The sequence below is a fragment of the Planococcus citri genome, chromosome 5, assembly GCF_950023065.1.
Source record: "Planococcus citri chromosome 5, ihPlaCitr1.1, whole genome shotgun sequence".
Classification (NCBI taxonomy): Eukaryota; Metazoa; Arthropoda; class Insecta; order Hemiptera; family Pseudococcidae; genus Planococcus; species Planococcus citri.
Window position 1 is genome coordinate 27,737,362 of NC_088681.1, and position 21,463 is coordinate 27,758,824.

At 34.5% G+C, this 21,463-nt stretch overlaps 1 protein-coding gene across 4 annotated transcripts; it reads right to left on the bottom strand.

Moving 5' to 3' along the window:
* Nucleotides 1-206: 206 nt before the first annotated feature.
* LOC135849388 (neurofibromin-like) lies at nucleotides 207-15,719 on the bottom strand. Of its 4 annotated transcripts, none has more exons than XM_065369792.1 (48): nucleotides 15,406-15,719; nucleotides 15,105-15,248; nucleotides 14,863-15,031; nucleotides 14,673-14,790; nucleotides 14,486-14,598; nucleotides 14,289-14,407; nucleotides 14,078-14,206; nucleotides 13,765-14,007; nucleotides 13,492-13,682; nucleotides 13,132-13,405; nucleotides 12,861-13,054; nucleotides 12,604-12,787; nucleotides 12,340-12,526; nucleotides 12,204-12,277; nucleotides 11,981-12,133; nucleotides 11,737-11,903; nucleotides 11,350-11,661; nucleotides 11,065-11,280; nucleotides 10,820-10,939; nucleotides 10,568-10,749; nucleotides 10,189-10,490; nucleotides 9,848-10,104; nucleotides 8,742-8,968; nucleotides 8,492-8,666; nucleotides 8,178-8,417; nucleotides 7,931-8,107; nucleotides 7,734-7,856; nucleotides 7,423-7,558; nucleotides 7,191-7,355; nucleotides 6,870-7,109; nucleotides 6,613-6,793; nucleotides 6,351-6,534; nucleotides 6,086-6,218; nucleotides 5,834-5,995; nucleotides 5,495-5,753; nucleotides 5,248-5,413; nucleotides 5,080-5,170; nucleotides 4,870-4,993; nucleotides 4,669-4,802; nucleotides 4,458-4,598; nucleotides 4,292-4,382; nucleotides 2,285-2,455; nucleotides 2,119-2,210; nucleotides 1,711-2,019; nucleotides 1,432-1,634; nucleotides 1,139-1,331; nucleotides 903-1,056; nucleotides 207-519 (listed from the first exon to the last, which is right to left on the bottom strand). In XM_065369792.1, exons 1-48 carry the CDS (start codon nucleotides 15,463-15,465, stop codon nucleotides 503-505), a joined length of 8,196 nt encoding a protein of 2,731 aa, XP_065225864.1. In that variant the 5' UTR covers nucleotides 15,466-15,719; the 3' UTR covers nucleotides 207-502. The 4 variants fall into 4 exon arrangements, with proteins under 4 accessions (XP_065225864.1, XP_065225862.1, XP_065225863.1 ...); XM_065369790.1 differs by having other exon boundaries at nucleotides 7,734-7,877; XM_065369791.1 differs by having other exon boundaries at nucleotides 7,931-8,110.
* Nucleotides 15,720-21,463: the final 5,744 nt, after the last annotated feature.

Genomic DNA, 21,463 nt, shown 5'->3' on the forward strand with positions numbered 1-21,463 from the left:
GGTCCGACAGGCAGACAGACGAGTCAATGACCTTAAGAGGGCAGAGACAAGCGTCCTGAGAAAGTCAGACTGACGGGCCAATGACCTTGAGAAGCCATATTGACGGGTCCATAACCTTAAAATCCCACAGACAGATAGGTCAATGACTGAGAATTTAGGCGGAGGGTCAATGACCTTGAAAGAATAGACAAACTAAACAACCGAAAAATAAGTTAAGCACTTTATTAAAGGAAGATTAAAAACTCGAGAACACGATACAAAGGGGAAGGAGGGGAACAAAATTTAGAATGTAAACAAGCTAACAAAAATAAAAATAAGTAAATTAACAAATACAAAAAAAAGGAAGGTAAAACAGTGAAACAACAGATCAAACAATAAATGTCAACATCAGAGTAAGTCATGAAAAAAGTGAATTTTATGACATTAGATAAAACATAATAAATTACACATAGATATATAAATGCAAATCAGATCTTTCCACAAATCACTGGGATTACGCATCTTAAGAGGAACTGTGTTCTGTAACAAAAATTTGAAAAAAAAAACGTGTAAGAGAATAATTTTTTTCATTAAGCGTAAGCATAAGTCAGAAGATAATCAATATTATTACTAGGAAGGTTCATGGGAAAAAATTAGAGAGGATTTTGGTCAAACGCCAAATTTAAAGAAAACTTTCATTTTGAATTGAAAGTCACTCAGAAAAAATTTCAGCTCCGGGAGGGAAGGAAAAATTCGTCAAGCTCAAAGAGGGGAGATTTTCGAAACATTGTGATTTCTTCAGAAAAAAATAATTTTTTTTTTCGAGAATATTGACAAAAAAATTTTTTGAAGTGGAAGGACGTTGAAAAAATTGATACACACCAGCTATAGATGATAATTTGCACAAAGAGTCATAATCATACCTTTATCGATAGGTGAAGCTAATGTTATCAAAGATACTGTTGTAGAAGGATCGGAAGAAATTCCAGTATCTCCTTCTTCGGCTGGAAGAATCGTTTCAACAATGGCTTCCAAATAATTAGCAAACATTTCGGTGCCTAAAACTTGAGGATTTGTCTGCAAAAAAATATTACAACAAAAATACATCATCTCCCGGGATATTTCGTAACGTAAAAAAGTAAAAAATTCTCAAGCTTACTTTTCCTTTGGTAAATGGACCGGCAAATCTCCACAATCCACCGAAACCGCAAGTGTGAACGTAATACAAATGATCTTGACTGGTATCTTCGCAAGCTATCATATTATGTATTATACTCTGCACCGAATTCAATAACACTTGATCGTGGCAACATTGCAGAATACTCGTTAATCTAGCATCCAATAAATTATACCTGCGCAAAAAACATTCAGAATCCCACCATTAGTAAAAAAAATTGACTAAAATTTCGTATAAATTTCATTTCTCTATCAAATCGATAAGCGATAACTTACACTACTCTAAAAACTTTGGAAAACATGACCGAGCCATCGGCCAAATACTGGTATAAAATTCTCATCTCAGGTTCATCAGTCGAATACTTCACCAAAGTAGATAATACAGTCAAAGTCAACACTTGTATAGTGCTATCGGTAATTATCTCCGGATCGAGTAAAATATTACTCTCGTTCGAAACGGAAGCACGATCACTTCGAACCTAAACCGAAGAAAACAAACAGATTTTAAATTCATCATTTCTTTTTTCTTCTTCAATCTAAATATACTTTACATACCTTCGGTTCGGAAAGCGGAGCAGTTTGACCCGATAAAGAGGAAGATCTTTGAGGAGGCCTTGGTGGCGGTTGAGGTGGCCCTAGGTCTAAACTTTTCCACACTTTTTCATAATATAAATGATCCTCCAAAGTATTTTTATTTTTATAAACAGCCGTTGTGGTAGCTGCAGTCGTCGTTTGTAAATCTTGATGATATCTGTAGCCTTGTTTGATGGAATTTTGATCCAATAATTCCCAAGATTTTTGCCTCCTGGTGCATATACCGTTGATCGAACCAGTCGGTGAAATATCACTAGTCAAGTCAGCAGGCTGTCAAAGGAATAAAATAGCATTTTACAATCGGATCGTTGATTGGTGACTTGGGTAATTAGATCGAACGACAATTAATCAATTCATAAAAATACATACTTGTTGAAAAGTTGAATCAACGTTTTCGAAATTTGTCTCTACATGTTTAAGTCTACATCTGCTTCGAACTTCTTCAGAAACAGCGACCAATGCTGAGGAATATTTCAATGTTGAAATTAATTAAGACAATTATTTTTAAAATATTTAAATATAAATATGTAGGTACCTGTTAAGTAGGCGATACTTTCGGTGGTGACTTCGAATTTATCTCTTTTATAAGGTTTGGCTATGATTGATAGTAAAAACATCAGCACTCGAGCTGTTCTTGATTTCGTTGCGTTTGAAGGATGCCTGAATCCTTTGATTAGATGACCAACCAAGGCGAAGTGGAAATTTTCTGAAATATAATTGAAAGGTGTGATTAAAAGGAAACATTAAAAAATTATTCAATTCAAGTGAAAAACAAAACATTTGAAAAATAAATATGTATTTTGAAAAAATAATTCCAAGAACTAGAAAGTTTGAAACTACTTAATGATATTTTCCAATATTTTGTTCAGTTGTGAAAAACTGTACCATTTTTCCAAAACTGCAAAATAATTTCTAAAAAACCTTGGAATATTTTTTTTGGAACTGGAAAAACAATTTCGAGTATGTTTCAATACATTCTTGAAAAGAAGTCAAAATCATTTTTTGATCAAAAAATGAAAAAATATGCTCGAGATGAAAAATTTAAAAAGAAGGCATTTTGAAAATTCAAGTGGTTTTTTCTTAAAAAAAAAAAATTATCAAGTCGTTTTCTGATGCCAAAATTTTAAAACCAGCAATCAACCCCCCCTCCCTACACCCCTTCAAAAATGAAAAATTATGTTTTTAGGGGTACAGGCACTTTTTTGTAATTTCAATTTTTAAAATTGAAGAAACCGAGGGAAATAATATAACGATTTATTTGAGAGACAAAGAGGAAAATTTGGCACTTCCAAAATAAAATGTGGAAAAAATGATGCAATATTAATATCTTATCCCATCATTGATTTCTAGTTTTTCATAAAAATGTACCTAATTTGAATTTTCGAAAATTCCCCAAAAATCTAAAAATCAAATTCAGCACTTAAAATTTGACCTCATGGTGCATTTTTGGGCAATTTTTCGATCGTTAACTAGGTTAAAATTTAAACATGATTCGGAAATTCGAAGCTTATTCAATTTTGTTCAGCTTTTATTTATTTATTTATTTTTTAAAAATACAGGGTGTTCCAGAATAACCTTTCACATTTTGGTAACCACTGATCTGTGTTCAAGTGGAGCTAGGGGAATGGTAAAGGCGGTTCTAGGTAGCCAAAGCATGCCGAATTATGTTTCAATAGTTATTTTTTGCCCTGGAGAAGTAGATGGCTGTACAGTGTGCTTTTACTGTGAAGGCCTTTTTTAAAAATAAAGGTTCCTGTAACTCTTTACTCCTTACTCATCAGTAACGAAGCTCATTTTTATCTAAATGGTGAAGTGAATAATTGGAATGTGCGCTTCTAGTGTACAAAGAATCAGTTGATAATACTTGAGAAACATCTAAACCTCCGCCAAGTTGACTGTTTGGTTGGGCGTGGCTAAATTCGGTATAGTGGGACCATGTGTGTTTAACGAAACAGTAACGGTGAGGGGTAAGGCAAAATGTTAAACGAGTTTCTTGTTCCAAACTAAAAGACAGACGCGATGTAATAGAGTTACTTACTTCCTTCCAACATGTTGGAACTACCAGGGATGTACACATATGTTTAGCGCGTGAGCACTTCGGTCATCAAATAATTTTGTTATGGTCGACGTGTTGAACCAGAAATTTAATGGCCACCTTGATCCCCTGACTTTTCAGCCTGCGATTTTTTTTTATGGAGTTATTCCAAGTCAAAAGTGTATCGAGATAAATCTAGGACTCTGAAACAGCTTCTAGGTTCATGAGTCGCAACTGATTGGAAGAGAAGTGTTCAATAATTTGAAAAAATGTTTGGTTGAATGTGTCAAAAATGAAGGAAAATATCTCGATGGAAAAATTTTTAAAACTTCATTTTTAATGAAAACTCAAATATACGGTCTAAAAACGGCATATTTCTACTTCATTTTGGTTGTAAAAGAATTTTTGTAAACATTTTTCTCTCAGAGTAATAAAAAAAACAAATGTGAAAGGTTATTCTGGAACACCCTGTATATCTGCACGAAAACCAAACAAACAAATAGGTACCTTTAAAACTCAATCCAACTTCTCCATCCATTGTTCGGAAATACCACTCTTCGATAGGTTCCCTGGCTGACATCATAAACATATCCAATGGCTAAAAAACAAAACAAAATTACACAATAATTCCATGAAATTCACCATCACAATTCAAAACATCGAGTAAGCTTACTTTATCTTCAAAAATGCCTTGGGAATCTAAGATATGTAAATTTTGTTCTATTAAGGCTAGTCCAGTCTCAAAAAGTTGTTCGTTTTCAAGTTGTAACACAGACACACCGATCCAGAAAAGGAAACCATGTATTTTAGATTCCTGAAAAAAATTAAAACCGTCACAATTATTGAATTCGATTCAAATCTTTAAAACACACATTAATATTTACCGGTCTGAGTAAAGGTTGAAGTCTGGTCAAACAGACGACCGGTGCTTCGATGGAAGTCAAATCGCTGGATTTTTCTAAAGCTTTAACGAGTATTCTAAGTAGTTGCCTGATATCGTGGTCTTTGATCGATTTACCTATCATAAAAATTCTACCATAAAATATATTCACTTCGATGTGAAAAATTTTCATATTTTTACTCACAGATAACACCGTAGACAATTAATGCTCTCGGTTGTAATGCTGGATTATAACAGAACGCGAAATTCTGAGCTAGTTCGGTCCATGTTTGTAACCAGTCGCAATTTGGAATATCTCTAGAGCAAGCCTACGGCAAAAAACAAGAAATATGTTATAGGTAATTATTTTTTTTTTAAATTGTGAATTCAGTCTAGGTTCACGTGTATTATTTACCTCCATTATTTCGAGTAAAGCATCGATGATAATTTCAAGTGATGATAAACTCAGCCGTTCGTTATCAGGTCCATTAGTACTTTTCTCATTTCTAACACCAAAATAATTTGAAAATATTATAAAAATTCGTTAATGATGTACTCCTGTTATAAATATAAATTCACTTACCCTTTGTTACCAAACTTGAAATCATTCGCTCTACTATCAGGCTGTCGCAGATGATACCGGAAAGCAGTCACAGAAGCAGATTTCACTTGACTGATGCCAAACAAAGGGTAATATTTTCGCAAAGAAAACTCATCAAGACTCATTTGTAATACTCGTTGCGTTTCAGCTAAAAATAAATTCCATTTAAAAAAAAAACTCGTCATTTCAATATAATGAATTCAGTTGGTAAATAGGCGAGTCAAGGTACCTGAAAATGTAGGTTCGGAACAAGTACACAAAGAATGGATCACATTAATCACTAATCCATGTATCGAAGCTTTCATATTAACCGGACCAGAATTAACTAGAAATGTAACCGTATGGAATAGATATGGTAAATGTTGAATAACATCCAAACAATTATTAAACGACAGCATGAGCAGATATCTTGACAATATCATGATATCTCCCCACAGCACATGGTTCTCCAAATTCTGCGTGGGTGATATACAACTCTGTTCGAAGAGCTGTGAAAATAAAACACAGATAGTTACTAAAAACTGTCTAATGCGAAGAAGCATGTTTCATCAATCGCAATTTTACGGACCGAGCACAATTTACTGATGATTTTCCTAGCTACAAGTTGTACGTTGGCTGAAGCCAAAGCAACTGCGGTATCGGCCAGTACTTCTACGACCGGAGATCCTATTCTAGCTTCGGCACTTCGTTTCAAAAAACATTCTAACACGATGTCGATTAATTCGGAAACCTGCACAGAGGAAAAAACAACACAGATGAATGAAATTGACACAATTTTTAATGATATTTGATTCGTTCGAATTAATATTTCGTTTTTTACTTTTCCAATACTGCCCCAAATTTTGGCTTGGATTGAAGGGTACATTTCTACTTCTTGTATAGTTAGAGATATTAATTTTTCCAAGATCTGTATTACTTTGGTTTTCTTGGTTTCGTCAGTTGATTTGCAAAATCTGCAAGCAACGAGAAAAATTATTGATAAAATGGATTCAGAAAAATAGGAAGAAAAACTCGAAAGTGATAGATCCAAAAATGGAAATGTCCTCTAAAAAGACACAGACACACGTTTTAACATGTTGACTCACTTGACTAAATTCATCAACCAAGGTGTCATATACTCCAAACATAAATGTTTCATTTCGATATTCGACAACTGGAAGCTTTGGATACATTCGTCGAGAAATTCCAACGTCAATCTGGTTTCATTGGTGGCCAAAGTTTCACTGACTGATTTAATGAATATGGTATTATTTGACGGAATACATAAACCTAAGCCAGAAAAAAATCGTACACATGAATAAAAAATTATCACATTACGAGACGTAATAATTTGAAGATAAAATTCACCGGAAGTTTCCAATAAACGTCCTTCGATCTTGAGATCAAACTTAGCTGTCAATGCGCACAGTTGATTGTAAGCTGCGGACCTGAGATTAGGATCTGAGGAACCTAAATTGAGCAACGCCATATTCAGCAATGTTCCAGGTACATCTTTTGGTCTTATTTTATGATGAACGTTGACCGACTCCTACGACAATTCATTAAAAATATCACATCTGCGAACAAGAAGTTTAAAAATAATTTCTTTGATACTGTCAACTTACAGGTTGGGATAATTCCCAGCGATTTCTGATATGAATAATGGATTGTACGATGACATCGCAGTCGTTATGAATAAACGATAGAGGAGCCGAATCATTAACGATGGTAACGGTGAACTGATTGTCGTCGACTAGGCAAACTTCTTCGATTTCAGCCGCGTAATAAACGTCGTTCAGCAGCACAGAATGTGAAAGAACCTTGGTTTTTTCCAAATGGGTTATTTGCAAAGTAGAAGGACCGACCTGAAGATGAAAATATCGCACGGATTAGATCAATGAACAAAGTTTCGATAAAATTGCATTTCTTCAGTAGAGCAAATTTACTTTAATGGCAACTTTCGTATCTTTGTGGGATAATTTTAAGGCGCCGTTGAATACTTTCAGGTCTTCTTCGAGAGCTAAAGTAGCTCCGGGTAGTTTTTGTTGATCTGGAGCTATGTATTCGTTTATTTTGGTGATCGATTCCATAAACACGATGTTTCGATAATACTGAAACAAAGTTTGGAGCATGAAAATCATCGAAAAGTGCATAGGAGAGTAGTCGGGCGATGCCTACCTTGATAGGAGCTAAAATACTTTCGTGGAATTTCGAGTATTCTCGTACCCATCCGTTACAATTATAGACATAAGCGAATACGAGATTCTTACGATTAATTCCTCGGCAACACATCCAGTTCTTCAGGTAAGAAGTTCTGTAATCAAAAGTACTCCATTACCGTACATTCATTAGAAAAAATTCTCAGTGAAAATCGAAAGAGCTACACAATTTTCCAGTTTTTCAAGCTCTCTTATCACATTAATCCCAATCCAAGCAAAAATATAACATCAATCACTAATCTAAAGTGAGTTTTACGACAATCCCCTCACCTGAATCTATTTTCGGTACCAGTATGAGTAAAATCGATGAACAACTCCCAAGGAGCATGCTGATACGGAGCCAATGTCTGAATAACGTACATCATGAATTTCTCATTGCTCACTTCTTCGTGTCTACAAGACAGAATAAAATCACTATGGTTTTTAATCGTAATAAAATCTCTATTCTGAAGCATTTTATGACATACTTGAACCTGCGAGCGATGTAATAAAACACCGGATTATTATTTTTCGAATTTCCATATTGGTAAAAAATATTCATATTCTTGATACTCTTGTATTCTTCGGCGCTTAACCAAGGTTGCCCGATAGTGCCCTCAAAACCGGGCAAATCTAAAGAACTCCATCTGCGAGAAATATCATTACTACTGGGGATTATTTAAGCTTGTTCAAGACCCCCCTCACTGTTCCCCTTCTACGTGCACTACAACTTACTGCAATTCGGGAAATTTATGTTCCGGTGGTCCCAGATACGCCAACAACGTAGCCAGCTTATCGAAAGGTCTCCGTCCGACTGCTTTTTGATCCCTACTGCTGGATAAATATTCGCCTATTTTTTCTTGATGGTGGTGCAAAAGTCTATGTAATGCATGGACATTCACGTCGCTCACGAATGACATAGAATGTGGTGTTTGGTCTTCGGTTTCACAATCAGAGGCTATTTTTATGAAAAATCTATAAAATACGATAATATCATTGACAATGATGCGATAAATAATCGGATGTTTGCAATTCGTCGACTTATTTACCTTCGACCAGCTTCAAAATTATGACGAAGGAAATCGTTGAACGGTATCATGTGTTGTTCTTTACTGAACTCGACGTGATTGGCGATGTTTTGCAGTATTTTTGACATCAGCATAAGTCCACGTTTGACATGAGGTGGTACGGTGACGTTGACGATACCAGATTCTTGAGGCGAAACTGTACGTAGAAGTAAAAGTGGTTAAAAAAACATACTCCGAATACCACGTTTAAAAAAATCCAATAGAAGATTACCAATAGCTGGATTGATAAATCTGAGAAAAATCACCGTGCCGACGCTGCTCACGTTACTGTGAGGTACTTGAGGGAAACGTTTGCTGAGTACTTGGTATAAGCAATGGCACATGCTACGTAATTGTGATGGAAACGAAGGTCCAGAAGAGACAATTGCGTCAAATACGGTTTGAGTTAATGTGGTCAGGTTCACTCTATTTTCTTCAATGTCTTCATTGGAATTCATTCTGGAATATAGAAAATAAAGTAGTTAATTGAGCTCTAAAAAATATTGAGAAATCAAATTCACTCAGAGGGGTAGCAAAAACACTGAAAAATTCAATGAGCATTAAAAAATACACCATTAAGCAAAATTTAAAAACCCAAATTTCACTTTTTGATTTGGTAAATTTTTTAAAATTAAAAAATTCAATAAAATTGAATTATATCTCATTTTTGACGTTCTGAATTGATTTGGGATGATTTCAAACTGTTCTGGAGCCTCCTGTCAAAATCTGTTTTTGGCACTTTAAATTTGAAATTTTTTCCAACGATTATTTTCAGAAAAAAATTGATCCTGAAATTCAAAAATTGTACATAAATCAAATTTCAGCTTTGTAGGTCAATTTGATCACATTTCAACTGTTTCAGGAAAAGTAAGTTACATTTCATGCCAAATTTGAATTTTCAATATCTCACTAAAAATTCAAGAATGTAGTTCAGCGTCTTAAATTTAGCCTAGCTACTATTCTTGATAGTTCTTTCGATTTTTTTGCCTGGGATCAAAAAATTTCCCTCTCTATTATATTCTGTAAAAAATGTAAAAATTTAGGATGTCAACTACTTGACATTTTTTGAATTTTCGAATATTTTCTGAAATTTCAAAAATGAACTGAGGGGGATGCAGTAGGATTTTTTCGATCTAAATGGGGTTTGTTCAAATCAAAAGATGTCTTAATCATTTTTTTTCGAATTTGGAAGTTGAAGAAATTAGTTAAAATTTGAAAAATCAATTTCAGGGCCTAAACCTTTGGACGAAGGTGTTATTTTTCTCTTGATAGGTATAAGTACCACCTCGCGAGAGAAATAAAAGAACCCAACAATCCACACCAACAAAAAATATTCACCTAGCCGGATCAATCTCGAAGCTTTTCACTTCACCATCGATCAATGGCTGTATCAAAGGAGCAAGTAAATTTTGAAGATAACTAGCTCCGTAGATTTTAAAACAAAACGCCATTATCTTCGATCCGAGAGAATTGCCTCGAAACAGCGTTTGCATACAATCTGAAACCTCCACCTCGCGATAAAACATATTCCACAGCAAAGGCGACAGTAAGTGTTTAGCTTCGAAAATAGTGACAAAGACACGAGCCAGCTCATCCTGTAATCGAAAAAGAATGTGAAATAAAAAAATTCCATAATGAATCGTAACATTGTTTCAATGAACTGAACTAAAATTACTCACCATTTGTGACGTAGTGACCACATTAGCTAAAGCCATCGCAATTGGCAATTCACCTTTATCGCTAATCATCGTGATAAGTTGTACAAGTTGTTCGTAACGATCTGCTAATACGGAATCGGCTAACATATTGAATTCGGCACCTTGTTGTAACATTTTGGTCAACACTTCCATAAACGCGGCTCGATTCTGAGTATCTTTACTGTAACTGAAGTCGGTAGGTAGGAAGGGCGATAAAGCCACTAGATTTTCCGATATCATGATATCTCGTTTGGTGTAAGGTTCAGCGACATGGTGAGTAGCCACTGAAAAACAAATCGTTGTTGAAATAAACAATAAAAATGATACGTAATCGTACGAGCAGCTTCTCTTTTTTACTTACCTATAGAGTGCATTAGACCGCTATCTATATTGGCTGAAAGTAAATTAGAAATAGCTTGAATGATAGCGCTTCTCAGAGCGTTCAGTTTATTCGCTTCGTTCTCTTGCCACGATGAATTTTTCTCTAAACGTTGACTAGCATCGGCGCAATCGTTGAGTAGATTCATGAATAATGTGAAATATCTGTAAATTATCGCTGGTCGTGATTATAATGCATCTTTACTCAGTTTTTGAAGCGCGATTGGTCACTTACTTGAGGAATAGCTGGCTCTTAGCTTCGTTTAAATCACCTCTGTCCGATTCTTCCGGCTGTAATGGAAGCCCACTCAGTAATCCGGCCACAGCTTCCATGCAAGCTTGATCTAAATCTCTACTGCAATTTGAAATCCCATTAGCCAGATTTATTTTTGTATTGTATCATTTTCAGATCCGAAAAAAAATTAAAGATTTGGAGCTTCCTTCTCAAAACAAAAAAAAAATTCAAAATAAATTATTTACCTCGTCACTGGCGACACATCGATAGACGACGAAGGTGATACTTGACGAGATACCCCCATAATCCAATCGGATAAATACTCGACCATTTTATTACGAAATTTAATCTCTTGTCTGAACGACAGATCGTCTCTACGTTTCATGATTACGTCCACTAGTTGACAAATTTTCGTTTTCAAATGGATCGTATTCACTGATGATTCCAAATAACGAACGTATCTGCGCACAAACATCATCGTTATTCGAACAGAAACGTAAAAATTGCGATGATTTTTCATTCAAAATTACCTAACGATGGTTAAAATCATTCCTTCGATACTGGTGACGCCGAAATTCTCAAAAGGTTCGTCAACTTTCTTCTCCAAAACCATTTTCATAATGTAGACGACGTGTTCGATGAACTGAGTGTTACCAGGATCGATTAAAGCTTGACCGTGTTGATCGAAAAATTTCTCAACGACTGATTTTATTTGATCGAATAGAATTGGGTAAAGAGATGGGTTCATTTCGTGGCCAACGAGTTCTTTGATATGTTTTTGTATCAATAATCCGTATTTTTCCCCCGAACATAAAAGTAACCTGAGTAATTGATTGATGAATCTGTTGAAAACAAAAGATATTTAATGATATGACTTCTCAAAATAGGAAAAAGATGAAAAGTTACAGAATACTAACTGAGTAACTGGACAATACTGGACTTCTTGAGAAGATCCAGGTAATGTGAATGTTTTCTTGAATTCTAAATCCAAAGTGGAGTTCTTCATCGCTGATTTATTTTGCAAAAGAACTCCACCGACTGATAATAAGAATCCAGTCATGTTGGCCCATTCGTTAATTTGATCCTGAAAGGATATAGGTTAAAAATTAATTAAAACAAAGATTACTAATAATTGAATAAACTACAGAAATCTAATCTTACATCGACATCGTGTTCGGAGCTTTGCTGAGATGCTCTACGTTTGGCTAAAGATCTATGGCACGCTTCAAGAGGTAAATCTTCGGTTTTGGTTTTCGAAAATGCTGATATAACTTTAGTAGATACTTCCCAATTACGAAATGTTTCTTCCCAAGCCTAATATAGAAAAATACCGATGAAAAAAAATTCAAATACGATCAAATTAAACTCGGATACGGTTTCTTACGGGTTGGACTCCATTAACACAGTGCTCCAGTTTTCTGAGAATAGCCGTGATACGTTTTTGTAAGAGAATTCGACCTGAAAAATTCAACTGAATGTAGTCTTCCGGTGATTTTACAAAAAAAAAATTAAATAGGTACCTAAATTGAATAAAGAAGCAGCCTGAGATAACTCTTGATAAACTGCATAATTTGGTAACAAACTCTGAACTGTAATTTCATCCGAACTGCACCTGATATCAGCCTCTTCGCATTGCAAACTAAAACACGACATTGACGTGTACACAGCTTCGATATCAGTGCTCCATAAATACATCAGGAAGACCACCTACGAGTTTAAAAAACAAACGTTGATAAAAAAATTTCAAACATTTTTAAAAATTCTCAATTTGAGATAAAATTTACCTCCAATTTGATATGTGCTTGTTTACAAATCGGTATGTGAGTTCCAACATTAGCGTACTCTTTGTGTCTAGATAAAAATTCATTTCTACAGATCAATATTTGTTTCAACCATTTCAGGATATCCGTGTAATTAACTATCTGATGCTGAATCATTTTTTGTGAAATTGAAAATAATACCTGGGAACTGAATATTCATTCGATAATTTAATAACAGTTTTAAAATAGGTAATAATGAGTTACTGCGATTAAAAATTCACCTCACGTCCCAAAACGTGTTAATGGGTGCTTCTGGATTCCACATTTCGATTTTTTCTGGCTGGTGTAAGACTAGTAAAGCTTCCATAGCTTCTTGAGCCACATCGATCATATTTGTCTGAGGTACCAGGCTAACCAGACCGTTGATCAATTCCAAAGTGGAGCTTTGGATTTCGTGGCCGGGTTTGCCTTGATTCTAAATTTGAAAAAAAAAAATAAAAAACAGATGTTTTAAATTATTTTTAATTGAACATTAAAATTAGATTGACTTACGTTGAGCATTAACATCGGATCTGCATGGATTAATCTGACCATCATTAATAGCAGAGCTTTGTGACTAGGAATTTCTTCACCTCGATCCTTGAATTTGCAACCAGAGTCTTTGCTTTTCAAAGTCAAAGATTGGATCATACGTAAAGGTGTATGAGCAATGAAACCATGAGTAACTTTATTAAGGGTATCGGTAAACATGGATCGCAATTCGGAAGATCTATTGTAGAATAAATCTATTTTAGGCCACCATGCTAATCTTCTTTCCATAATTATTCTGGAAAAAAGAAAGAAAAAATACATAGGTACTCACAAATGGTGAAAGAAAAAAAAATCATCAAAGATAAAGTGATCTATAGGTACCTGTACAAAGCAGAAACTAAAACATAATAGTACATCGGAGGTGAAGACGGACTTAGGCATACTTTCAACGCATCTGTATTGTGCGGTTTGAGTCGAAAACACGATACGAAGCATTCAGTCATAATATCAATATCTTGATATGCATATATTTGTCCTCGAGAAAAGGGTTTATTCACATTGAACATCAAACTCTGCAAAAACAAACAGTATTCCATATTAATTGTATAATCTAAATTATTCCCCAACGAAACCTTGTTCGTGAAACAAAATTACCTTCAAATCATTAACAACTGTTTGGACTAAGGTAAATACAATGTTGTTGGAATGTTGCATATTTATATAAGTTGAAGCCTTGCAAAGCTTCACTAAAGCTATGGCTGAAGTTTCCACATGATGCTTTCCAGTACCGTGGATATTTATGTTACGTTTAAGAGTATCTACGAATTGTTTCTTACGACTGTGTCTCGGAGAGCAAGGTGCTCCTGAATCTGCGTTCACGATTTGTTCGAGTACTTTCTGAAAAATACAAAGATCGATGAATATTGATGCATTATTAACATGAAATCATTTAGAAGTGAATACTTACTGGAGATAAGACCAGCATCAATAACTGTAAAGACCATACCGATGGTCTACCTTTTTTAGAATCAGCGTGTATATCCAAAATATCAAAAAGTGTTTCACAATATCGAGCTAAGTCTTCGTTAGGTACTTTCTGCACGAGTAATTCAAAGCAAATGGTATTTAGATTTTTAAAATAATCATAATTATTATCAATCAATTAGTTATTAATTTACCTGAATTTCTCCAAATTCATCTGGATGAGCATCCATCCAGTTCCAGATAGCTACTTCTAAACTATTAATCAAGGGCCCATGGGCAGATTTTTTCAATAATTTAAATTTCGAAATGACTTCTGCATAAATTATTCATAATAAAATTAATTAAAAAACAGGAATTCAAAATTTACGAACAAAAAAAGACAATAATTTACCATTGAGTATTTTTATCAATCTATTAATATCAATACTAATATGCTGGATTAATTCTATATCTCCATAGTCTGGGTTTTCTTTCTCTTCGGTACTAACACTTAATTCTTCCAGTCTGAAAAATAGATAGGTACGTTAGTTTTTGTTGAAACAAATAAGTGAATGAAAGAGGTAGTGTTCGTTTATTACCTTCCAGATATACGATTAAAAACTACGTTAAAAAAGTTCAACGAAACAGTATGCAATACTTTCGATGCAACAGCCTTCAAACGAATATTATTCTGGCTTTCAGTGGACGTATCCAGAACTGAAACACACAAGTGTTAGAATTTCCTTGGCTCTTCTTAATGAAAATTAATTTCTAAAAAACACGAATTACCAATAAATTGGCAAATTTCTCTCAGAAGAGATTTCACATTAAGAGCCTCGTCCAGTCTCGTCATATCTTTCGGTTGATTAGCTAAACATTTTTCCAGCGTATCTAAAATGATCAACTGAGATTCTTGATAGTGTTTTTCTGCATCTGATCCAGGAAGACGAACGAGAGTCTGAAAATTATACAATTTGGATTAATTTAACCGGTTATTCGATGAGTACAGAAATTGGTCCAGAAATACGAACCGATTCGTTGACTCGAGTTAGTATCTTGATGAGACCGGGGAAAATCAACGAGAATCTGTATTTGCTTATTTTCACCAGCCATGCTTGTATATGCTCGGCGTTGATTTTTGCGTGGGATGATTGTACTCCACAACGATACGGTAGCTGAAAATATTCAAACAATTAGGTTTACTTTGGCTCAAGAAGTGAATTTTTCAGCAGCCATAGTCAGCCACCTGTGAACGCGGAAATTAGGACGCGACCTAATTGTTTCCGTTACAGTAGAGAAATAAATTCAACTCGAATATTGTTAAATACTCACTTGTTCTTCGAATCTATTGATGATAAGCGAAACCCAGTCGTTTTGTTTGCTGTTACTCATGACCGAAAATTAATACTCGAGATAACACACGATATTTATACTATTACGTTTGTCACACAAATATTTCATTCTTAAAAACCGAATCTCTTTCATTGGTGTTTTTCAGCCCACAATTTGCACCGAATTTCAAGGTTGGAAAAGTAATCAATAAAAATCAGACAGAGAGGTATAATGAAATTCGCACAAACGCGCAACTCCGTGAACTTTTTTACTACAGCTTTTCATTGATGAATTTTTCGCCAATGCTTATTGTTATCACTGATGTTTGCATCGCGGATTTATCACCTTGCGAAGTTTGAGATTGCCTGCGAATGAATGGGTGGCAAAATTTACGACATTGGTGCAATGTTGGTTGCTTGTTTGCAACTTTTCGGTGCTCTTTGTGAGTTTTGTAGTTTGAAAATTGACCGATAGGAGTGTTATGGGAGCATGGGTTATTTTTATTATTTTTCATGATTTTTCATTGAATCTACAATCTACTATCACTAGTCCTCTTTTTTTGAATTTTTGGAAAGATTTTCGTTAATGTATTGGAAAATTCGTTGACAAGTCAACCGTGAAATGAGTCCTGAGATAAGTAAGGTACGAGGTAGGAGGTACGTAAAAACTACGTATATCGCTACATATTTGATATTACAGATTTGAAAATGACAATCACTTCGGGGGTCAGTATTTTGAAATTAAATCAGGATACCAATTTTCAAGACTGGTTTTGGTTTTGGTTGAATAGAATAAAACGAATTACTTTTATGGAGCCTATAATGAACTTATAATACTGAGCAATACTGAACAGAAGGTAGTGCAAAGTTTAATAATAAAATCAATCCCATTATTGTTACATTTATTACTTCGTTCAGTTTAATTTAACGAAACAAACAAATTAACGTATAAATTACCACCCCATAGGCTCATAAGTGACTTCAAACAGCTTCAACTTCGGTAAATACGTAGTTGAAATTTTGAAGAAATACTTACGTAGATACCAACACTATCTTCATAAAAAATATCTGAAAAATGCTCAATCGTCACTAAAAAGTAAAAAATTTATTTTTGCTCAGTTTTTCAATTATTTCTGAATTCCAAATTCAGATTCCAAATAAGAACGCGAACAAAAGAGAACGAAATGATGAAAAAATTGAAAATTGAGGTGATTAAGGTAATTTGACTCGTCTGTCTGGTCTCTCTAAGGTCGTTTGTATTCCTGTCTGGTCTCTTAAGGTCATTGACTTATTCGTCTGTACTCTCATAAGGCCACTGACCTTCTCTCCTAGCCTCCCAAGTAACTCCCAAGGTAGACCTAGAGTAAAAGACAAGTACTTAACAAAAAAATAATATGAGAAAAATTCCCTCTTATTTCTCAAAAATTTTAAATAATTTTTAGGTATACTTAATTATTGAAGAAAATGGCGAAAAATACCACCAAAAATCTGTTTGCTTGTGGGTAGGTACCATAGAACCCTATTGGGAACAGGAACTATGGAGGGTAAATGAACTAGGAACAGGAACGTGATGTTTAATTTGAGAACAATAAGTACATAACAGCTGAGAACGAAGAACGGGAATGGGAACGAAGCTTTATGGATTATGAGGTTTTCGGATTCTGACTCTTGTGGGCTTTCAGAAAATTTGTTCGGAGCATTTTGGGTTCGATTCTCATCCCTGCCTGAACCCAACCTAGTTTTCTTTTCATTTATTTTTTTATTTTCCAGATTTTAAATTTGTTCAGTATTGATCAAAAATACTTATTCTGATAAAAAACAAAATTTCCATATTTTTTTTGGAGTGTTGAAATTATTTATGTAGTTCGTCAAATATTTGATCACAGAATGTGTTTTTCTTCATTCGTTGAATTATTTGCTGTTACTATTTCGTTTGATGAAGGTAAAATACCCCTTCAGCTGGAGAAGATGTGACCAAAACAACATCAAACTAATAAAATTTCAAGTTGAATGAAAACCCAAAACCGCAAACACTATTCCTTCCCTCGTTCTTCTCCAAAACAAAAGAGCTTCTCTTGTTTTTCTTTTTTTTACACTTTGAATATTTTTCCAAAAAAAAAAAACATTGTCAGGACCAAAATTACAGGTAGGTACGTTACATAACCACTTATCAAATATACCCTACGTAAATAATTTATTGTTTATAGAATAGAAAAAAAATTCTAAGGTAATTTAACGCGTGTAAAAAGTCAGTATTAATTACCCTTAAAGTAAATTATGACTTAACTTTTAACCTAATTACACATTGGTAGTTGGTAAACGTTTACATTAACATAATAAATGTCTATATAATTTTACTCCACCTGCACACAGGTAGTCGTTTGCATTTAATAACAGTAAGCTACACTTTTATGCCCTGTTTTCGTTTTATTTTATGGTCATCGTACATGCCCACGACTTTATAAAAACTGTTTTTTTTTCATTTCTGCTCCTTGAAAATGTACAACGTACGAGTAAAACTAACCTGTAACTACGAATTTGAACATTTTTCCTAATACATATTGAAATATATACTACACGTACCTATACCTATACCTATTCCGTGCAGCTTCAGCTACTGAAATTCAAGCCGATAATTTTGTAAACTAATTTTATACCTCGTAATGCGAATTTTCCCCGCGTAATTTGGATTGAGTTTCTTATTTCGTGTATTTTTCTCATACTAATTCGACATTATCACGCGGTAATGGTAATTCACCTACCTAAATTACATAAAGGTGGGCTAATTTGTCAACTTTTTTTTTTTGGGTAAATTAACGAATTAAATTTGCATTTGTGTTTATTGTTTCATTTTACCTATTTTGCATTTTTTTTTACAACGAATAAAAAAACTAGCAAGTTCGTGTAAAATGCATCCTTATGGTAACACACTTGCTTCAAATGTGTAATAAACCAGTTTTTTTTTTTTCGTTAATGTTTTTACGTGAATAACAAATAAAATCGTAATTTTCTTTGTGGTATATGATTTTTGTTAAAGATAACTGTTGGTCTGTGTACGAGTTACGTACGGAATAAACGGCATTCCACAAATACTTGCACCACTGTGGTCCCCCACGAGTTGATTTTTTCCCTGTGTTGTTTCACTTGTGTCCTTTTTTTTTTTTTTACTCGTTATTCCTAGTAATAGTTGTCGCCTTTGCTGTGGCGGCTTCTTTGGATGTATACCTTACTCGAATCGATGATTGGATGATTTGTCTAGATCGCCACGCGTTAGATTGATTAATTTTCGAACAAAATTTGAAACGTATTTTCATTGAAGACATGGTCGATCTCGTTGTATAGGTTTGTTTGGGTACACAAATACTTGGAAAAAATATCTCCTTTTTACCACTAAAAAAATACCTGTTTCTCGTTTTTCCGCATCATAAACTTCGCTCATCCATGGCGCGAAATGAGTACCTAAAAGACAATTTCTCGATTCGAGCATATAATAGGAAGTTATTTTCCGGTATGTAAGAGGCAAGATATCGTTTTAATTAGAAATTACTCTTATAAGGGTGATGATGGAAATTAATGACAATTAGAAATGGGAAGTGCTGATCATGGTGTCGGGCCGAACGACTATTTCGATGTGACGCTTGATTAACCATGCCTAAAGTACGCCATTTTAGATTTCCTATTCTCCCTATTTTTTTCTGTACCGTTCGAAACGATCGATCTATAAAATATGACTTCTTCCAATTACCATGTTGGCAAATAGGCAAATGGTTTAATTTGTAAGCCCTGTGTGCGATGAAACCTTCTAAATGATCGACAAACTCTCCGCTTGATGTTTTGGTTTTCTTGCTGCTGTGCGAGGGGCTAGCTACATATGAATACGAAAGATGACAAATATAGGCATCGTAGGTACCTATAGGTAAATTTGTTACCAGAGAATGTTGATAGTTGACAAGTTACCTGCTCAGCCTTTATCGTGAGGTTTATGATGAGGGGAAGAAATATAAAATTTTACATTTTTATGTACGGAAATTATTTCCGGCGAAATGTTTTCTATCAACGTGGTGTCGCGACATGTTTGTGACCTGTCTGTCTCTATCTGTGGTGATTTGTGTCTTCATCGTGTGGTTGGTCATATCGAATTATGTGGTTTGTTTGATTTTTCACATTCCCATCCCTGGTACCGTTTCCCTTAAATACGTATAAGGTGTAAAAATCTGGGGATCATGAATACCTTTTTTCAATTCTATTTTTTTTTCTTCTTCATTTTTTGAACTACGTATTATATAGGTGACATGTCATACCTACTCAACCTATGTTTCTAACCAAGTACACGTGTAAATTATTGTCTCGTCGTTTTCTCACGCGTAATTTATTTCTCAGGCACCCTGTTTATTTTGGACATTCGGTAGGGTTATTCGGAATTTTTTTTTGAATCTTTATTCGTCGAGCTGATTTTCAATTAGCTCATATAGGTATTTTTACTCGTGGGATTTTAAAGAAATTGACGAAATTTCCTCAAGCTGGGACTATCAGGATACCTATTTTGTAAAAATGATGTAAAAATATTAAATCTTGGTCAGGGGTTCTAATAATGTTAACAAAGTGATCAACTTTTGGGATGAAGACTGATGAATATTTTTACAAACTTCATGAATCAAATTTTAAGCTGCTAAGTTCATCTTTTAATTTTTGATGAGTGTTGAAAATAGTGGAACCAACTTATTGGTACGTCAGTTTTTTAATATGAAAATTTTGAGATAAATATTTCAAAATTAGTAAGTACGCAGAAGCAGGTACCTACTAAGATTTTCAACTTTGAGCGAAACTAGAGCTTTCTGTAAAGCACAAAAAATTGCTTTTATTTAGTGTTCTGGAATTATTGTTCCCGAAGAATTAAGTGAATTTCACGATGACGACTGGAAAAGATGGATTTAGTATTTTTGTGTTCTTAAGAAAAATAAAAATCCCCTTCCCCCCGAAAAATCGTTTCCCAGATTTTCTTAAACTCAGAATAGAAAATTCATCCGAAAATTTTTTGAAAAATATTGATGCGAACATTAGGTTTAGGTACCTGACTTTTTTCAAATCAACGTTTTTGAAAAAAATACAAAAAAATTTATTGCAAAGGGTCATTCCATGTCAACTCGACCAAAAAAAGGCGATTTTGAAAGTCATGTCTTTCAATTCCACTCAATTTTTTTTACAATATATACCCATCCAGTAAGTAAGAACCCCGCAATTAGTTTGGTCCCAGCCTCCTCAGGGAGTAGGTGGGGGGGGGGGCTTCCATTATTTTCACATTGCCTCGAAGTACTCAACTTCGGCAGCCCATTCCTCCAAGACTATGATACTTTGATAAAAACTGATTTCACAGTTCAAAAGGGCATTGTATTTAAAACTTTTTAAGCATTTTGAAATTTTCAAAAGTTGAAAGTTGAACTTTCAAATTGTAAGTTCAAATTTCAAAATGGCGCTGTAAGAGGGAACTACCATTTAAAATTCTGAAAAATTTCCATAGATGTACCTTTTGAGGTTTTTTCGAAATATTTAAGTTTCGAGATGAGATATTTTGATTTTAGAGGGAGAATCCCCACCCCCAATTTTAGGTGAAACTTTCGAAAGAAATTCTGGGGCATGTGATATATCGAATTCCATGTTTTTAGTGACACTTAACACGAATATGACGTCAGATTTTTGATAGGACCCCATCCATGGCCCCCAGCACCTCCCCAAAGGGGGTAAAAGTTCAAAAAAGTGTTTTGTACGTGCGACACATGGAATAGTATGTTTTTGGTGACGCTGAGCACGAACATGACGTCAGATTTTCGAATGGATCCGTCCACGGCCCCCAGGACCTCCCCAAAGGAGGTAACCTCCCAAAAAAATCGTGTGACACATGAAATATGTAATATGTTTTCGATATCGCTGAACACGAATACGAGTATAGTCATAGTTTTTTAAATCGACCTCACCCATGGCCCCCTGAACCTCCCCTAATAGGTAAAAGTCCAAAAAAATTGTTTGGGGCCGTGGATGGGGTCCAATCAAAAATCTGACGT

Bases quoted from the DNA above. Each gene is read 5' to 3' on its own strand.
- LOC135849388 (XM_065369789.1), bottom strand. From the start codon at position 15,465: ATGAGTAACAGCAAACAAAACGACTGGGTTTCGCTTATCATCAATAGA. The intron at 12,527-12,603 runs GTAAATTTTATC...TTAAACTCGTAG, and splicing joins AAGCACATATCAAATTGGAG to GTGGTCTTCCTGATGTATTT. The intron at 4,599-4,668 runs GTAAATATTAAT...AATTTTTTTCAG, and splicing joins TTCAACCTTTACTCAGACCG to GAATCTAAAATACATGGTTT.